General features: G+C 49.8%; 1 protein-coding gene across 1 annotated transcript; it reads left to right on the top strand.

The window, feature by feature from the left end:
- Positions 1 to 1902: 1902 nt before the first annotated feature.
- LOC138754729 (uncharacterized) lies at positions 1903 to 2745 on the top strand. Its single transcript, XM_069919520.1, has 2 exons — positions 1903 to 2236; positions 2327 to 2745. The coding sequence occupies exons 1-2, from the start codon at positions 1903 to 1905 to the stop codon at positions 2713 to 2715; spliced, it is 723 nt and encodes a 240-aa protein (XP_069775621.1). The 3' UTR covers positions 2716 to 2745.
- The last annotated feature ends 3129 nt before the right edge of the window (positions 2746 to 5874 follow it).

The raw sequence follows: 5874 nt of genomic DNA, 5'->3' as shown, positions 1-5874 counted from the left end.
TTGTTGCCTATACCTGTTATATACCTCTCTCATCTTCCAAACCAGATCCCCAATATTCCTCGAAAACCAAGGTTCCCTATGCCTTCTAAACTTGCCTTTGATCCTGACAGGAGCATACAAACTCTATACTCCCAAAATTTCATCTTTGAAGGTCAAGCCAATGATATGTTGGTCTTTATTGGAAGAGGATTGGAGTAGAGGAGCAGAGGAAAGTTGTTCCAATGATAGAGTCCACATGACACTATATTTGGAATAATGAGTCCAGCTCTGAAGGAAGGATCAGCGTGATTGTGGGCTTGTTGCATGTTAGGCATGAAGCAGGCTGCCTCTCCATTCTCCAGAGTTTGGAACAGTGGCCTTTGACCTCATTAAAATGTCTGCTATTGGCAAGTGACTTGGTAGGGTGGATGCTTCTACTGGTGAGGTGTCTGGAACCAAGAGAGGGAGAATGTCCTCACCCAAAGTGGAGTGAATCTGTGCAATTCTGGACCCAGAGGGCAGTTTATGCCCAGTCCCCAAGACCATTTGAGGCATCAATTAATGGACCTTGATACATGAATGGTTCAATAGATGTAGGTTTAATGCATAGAAATGGCACTGAGGTAAAATGAGAACAATGATCTCCCTGAATGATGGACCAGGTGTGTGGGGCTGAATGGGCTCCTCCTCGTGTCCATATATTTCCCATTATCCTGAATCAAATGGTTTTACAGTGAGAGCTGGGGATGTAGCTGGGGATGTCCTTGGGAATCTCTGCCAACATATGTGGTTTCTGCCTGTATCAATTTCACCTTCGTCAGTGGGATCACTGTCAGTTTATGTCAATGGCAGTGGGTTGAGGTCCCACTCCAGTGACTGGAGCCCCTGCTGCAGTCTGCCCTTCCAAGGAAGCGTTGACCAAGGGCATGTCTGTCAAGTGAGGTGGATATAAAGGTTCAGGAAATTCTCCATCATCCGCGCTGTGACAAATGTGCTATCAGTTCAATATTATACTGTATTTATTTTATGGGATTGGTTTCAAGAGACACAAAGACACATCTGGATTTTAAAAACAGAGAGAGATTCTTTCAAGGTGGCAGCTGATTTTATCTCAGAGACAGACATCTGCTGTAACTAACATGAAAGAATTTATGGTTCTTGAGATAATGAGAACAATGGACTATTTACTTAAGCATTTGCCCAGTCAATCCTAAACAACTCGGAAGCAGGAGAGAAACATCAAACAAAGACAATTACTTTGATTTTAAGGTTGGGAAGACAAAGATTTAATTATGCTTTTTAGCATGAGGATGTTAAAAGGTTCAGAAGGACTACAAAGGCTGTTCTGATGTCAACCATGCAAGAAATCAGAGACAAAGGGGGTCTGTTGAAGAGAAGGTCATCCTGTATGACAGGATTAAAAAAGCAGCCACCCTAACCATAATGAACCCAACCGACCATTCCTTAAAAGAAGGAAGGCTGTCTGTTTTCTCCTTCATGAAAAGAGGAACACTAAAAGTGGTATTTTAGAAGAAATAGTCACTCCGACTGCCTCTAAGAAAATATGGCACCCTCGTGTGTCCGTGAAAAATAAATCATTGTGGAAAACAGACTCCAATAGTTTTAGGCAAGATATGAGGGTGTTTATGAAATCACTTGTATGAAGAAACATTGCTCTGTAAAAGGGTCTACAAAAGAAATTTGTGAGGTTTAAAGAGGTCTGAAAACATGATGTTTCAAAATGGTTCATAATTACATCTGAACTGCAATTTAAAAATCTTCCAAGTTCAACATAAGATGTTTGGTGCTGAAATTTAAAATGGACTTTTCAGAATTATGCTTGAATTGTAATAGTTTGGGATTTAATCTCACACACACATTTGCGCATGGTGGGGTTAAAGTTAGTTAAATTTAGAGATAAATATGGAATTTTATGAAGCAGCGCCTCTGGTTGCAGTGGGTGGGGGCCTGTTCGAGCCGCGGCTCCCTCTCGCTGCCCTCTTCTCTATTGAAGCCGCCGATCTGTGGAGTGTCCGTGTCTGGCTCAGTGCGCGGGGCGATGGGGCTCGCTCCTTATCTCTTTCACCTGTCCTGCCTGGCTTCACCCCGCACGGGGTCGGCTGCGTCTCGGACACTCTCTCCCCGTGGAACCGTTCCCTGAAGTCCGCTCTTTTCATGACAGGCGTGCGGTCCGAGGTGGTGCTGACCCAGCCCGCGTCAGTGGTGAAAAAGCCCGGGGAGTCCGTCACACTGACCTGTTCAGTCTCAGCACCAACTCGGTGAACTGGGTGAAACAGGAGTCCGAGAAAGGGCTGGAATGGCTGTCACTAATCTCGGGCGGTGAGAGCAAGTATTACGCGCCTGGAGTCCAAGGCCAGCAACTTCGTCTACCTGGAAATAAACAGCCTGAGAGTGGAGGACACGGCCACCTATTACTGTGCGAGAGGAACCGGGGCTCGGCCGCTGCAAAAACCCCAGCGAGAGCGCCTGCCCTCAGGGCCCCGGAATGAGAGGGCAGCAGGATTGAGCACAGGGAATAGGAGCCGAGGGGTCCGCCGCAATCCCGGAAAGACCAGGGGATCCGCGGATCGATTCACAGAGCAGGTCGGAGCCGAGCCCCGTGGATGGGACAGGAGTCAGGGAATCAGGAGCCCCCACGCCCGGCCAGTGTGGATGGGAGTGGGTCGGTGCGGAGTGAGTGGGCTCGGACACAGTGAGAGGGGCGGAGGTTGTTGAACGGCGGTGTGTCACAGTGCTACGGGGAAAGGAACCTCGCTTCAGGTAAGACCCAACCTCTCCATTCCACCCTTCCCCATTGCTAATTGATTAATTTGAGGCCTGAGAGAATCGGTGATTCACCTGAGACCAGTGAGATAATTGGAGACATGACTTGAAGCTCCCCGAGACGGGCGGTTTGAGTGGGATCAGGTGTGCCTGTCGGCTACTTTCTTGGTTATAGCCGAGAGATTAAGGCATGGCTGAGGGAACGTGTGATCCGCTTCAACCCCAGGCTCTCAAGTGGAGCTCAGTCCGCTCCTGTTGTTATAGATAGAGAATTTGGGTTAAAAAGGGTTTAAGTTAAAATGTGATGATTAGTCATTTTCTTTCTTTTTCTTTCTTTGGCTTGGCTTCGCGGACGAAGATTTATGGAGGGGGTAAAAAGTCCACGTCAGCTGCAGGCTCGTTTGTGGCTGACAAGTCCGATGCTGGACAGGCAGACACGGTTGCAGCGGCTGCAGGGGAAAATTGGTGGGTTGGGGTTGGGTGTTGGGTTTTTCCTCCTTTGCCTTTTGTCAGTGAGGTGGGCTCTGCGGTCTTCTTCAAAGGAGGTTGCTGCCCGCCGAACTGTGAGGCGCCAAGATGCACGGTTTGAGGCGTTATCAGCCCACTGGCGGTGGTCAGTGTGGCAGGCACCAAGAGATTTCTTTAGGCAGTCCTTGTACCTTTTCTTTGGTGCACCTCTGTCACGGTGGCCAGTGGAGAGCTCGCCATATAACACGATCTTGGGAAGGCAATGGTCCTCCATTCTGGAGACGTGACCCACCCAGCGCAGCTGGATCTTCAGCAGCGTGGACTCGATGCTGTCGACCTCTGCCATCTCGAGTACTTCGACGTTAGGGATGAAAGCGCTCCAATGGATGTTGAGGATGGAGCGGAGACAACGCTGGTGGAAGCGTTCTAGGAGCCGTAGGTGGGGGCTAACCACTGGAGTTTAGCTGGAAAATGTTACAAAAGACTTGCAACAGATTTAACTACAGAGACATGCAGGAGCCAAAGATTGATAAAGAGTGAAAAACAGAATTTGGTGTGAGCAGAGGTCATGAATGATCGTGGTGTGCATGACTAACAGTAATCAGGATGATTCTGCAAAAACTAACCAATTAAAGCAGTGTAGTGGAGATGCCGAAGGACAAGCAAATTGTATAAAAAACAATGCACTGTATGTATCAGGGCTCGACTTGGCAAGAAGCCGGTTGAGTCCAACTCAGCAGACATGAAAATAAAGCTTGTCTTGTCACCGAACTTAAAGAGACTCATTTGTGAGAATTTGTGTTTCTGACACCTGTGATGTCCGGTGTGAGGCCCGTCCCATGACACTGGCCCCGACGACAGAGAGAACCTAGCCCGGAATTTGATGATGGGCTCGGTGGGAAGGACGTGGTCCTTCAGAAAGCAGAAAGGAGGCGGAGCAGGGAAGGAGAGACAGGAAAAATGAACAGTTCGCGGAGTGGAAACCTTCAGTCCATGATCGCTCATCCTGGAGCGTTTAAGGGAAACTTTTGTTGACGCAGCAATGGTGTGATCTGGATCACACTGCGTGCGAGGTGGTGGGAGGTTATGGTTCAGGAGTGAAGCACGAAGGTCTTAACAGTCAATGTACACAGAAATGTTGGAGGAATTCAGCCGGGTCTGCAGATGGTAATGATATATTCCCGACGTTCGGTGTCTGAGGCCTTCTTCAAGGTGTAAGGAACAACTGGAGACTGGAGAAAGAAAAGGGGGACAATGGATATAAGAGGAAAGGTGAGAATTGATATTGGCTGTGAGAGGAGACAGGGTGGAGGGAGAGAGTCTGGGGGAAGGAGAGGGGAGTTGATTTAACGGAACCTGGAGATAATACTATAGAAGGAACAGGAGAGTGGTGCGCTGTTAGACAGAATTAGACACACACAAGGTAAAGACTGGACAACAGGCTTTGATCCACAGAGCCAGGCTGGTTGTGGCTGCAGCAACTCTGTGTGAGGCCGTCACAGGCTTATATCTCGGAGGGTGATTGACACCCGACCGGGTGGGGCTTGATCCATTCAGGCTGACTGATTGACAGCCGGTCAGGTGTTGTCCTGTCCCCTCACACTCCTGCAGGTACAGAGGTTGCCCCCTGCAGTAGGCTGGTGGTGCACCACCACATTCACCCCTTTCTTTAAAATTGTCCTGGGTGGGGGGCAGTAACAAGGAATCACACCAACTATGTACACAATATTTACAGGTTGAGACGATTCGGCGGCCTCTGGGGACTCTGTGACCATTGTAGGACTGGCTCCTGGTCACCGGTCAGAGGGGAAGTGGGGGGGCTGGTGTGGTGTCGAGCAGAGGGATGGCCGGGGGGGGCCAGGGTCGACGTATGTGGGTCATATTGGATGGGTGGGGGGGTGGGTTCATCTCCTAAGGCTGAAGTGGGCCCCTGGTGGTCAAGGAGGCCCTATGTGCTAAGGAGGTGTTATGCCTGTATGCCTGGTCAGTGTCGTCCTGGATTGGACGTTGTGTGGTGGGTGCTCCTGCTGGTGCCAAGTCCCTAATTGAGATGGTGTCCTCCCTGCCACTGCCAAACCTAACGTAAGCGTAGTTATGGTTTGCATGAAGGATGAAAACTTGCTCTATCAGGGCTTTGGCCTTTTGTGTCCGTACATGCTTACACAGAAGCACCGGTCCTGGGGACTTGAGCCATGCTGGGAGTGACATTCCTGTCGCCAACCTTCCTGGAGAATGAGAACAGATGTTCGTGAGGGGTCTTGTTGGTAGCCGTGTACAGCAGTGACCGAATGTCATGGAGCACCTCGGGCAGGGCGTCCTGTCAGAATTCAACGGCCCACCCTTTTGACCTGAGAGCCAGGAGGTCTGCCTTCCAGACCACCCCATTCTCCCATTGCACTTGCTCGTTGCCTCTTGGGTCATAGCTTGTCATGCGACTGGTCGCAATACCCCTCGCCATCAGGTATTAGCGCAGCTCATCGCTCATGAAACTAGACCCTCGGTTGCTGTGGATGAAGGTGGAGTAGCCAAACATGGTGAAGATCTGCCCCAGGGTCCTGATGATGGTGGCCATGGAGGTGTCTATCTAGACAAGGGATGGCGAAAGGGAAGCATGTGTACTCGTCCACTACCGTGAGGAAGTAG

The sequence above is a fragment of the Narcine bancroftii genome, chromosome 1 (genome assembly GCF_036971445.1).
Source record: "Narcine bancroftii isolate sNarBan1 chromosome 1, sNarBan1.hap1, whole genome shotgun sequence".
NCBI lineage: Eukaryota > Metazoa > Chordata > Chondrichthyes > Torpediniformes > Narcinidae > Narcine > Narcine bancroftii.
The sequence above is the reverse complement of the archived record's forward strand: the minus strand, read 5'-3'. Positions and strand labels throughout refer to the sequence as shown.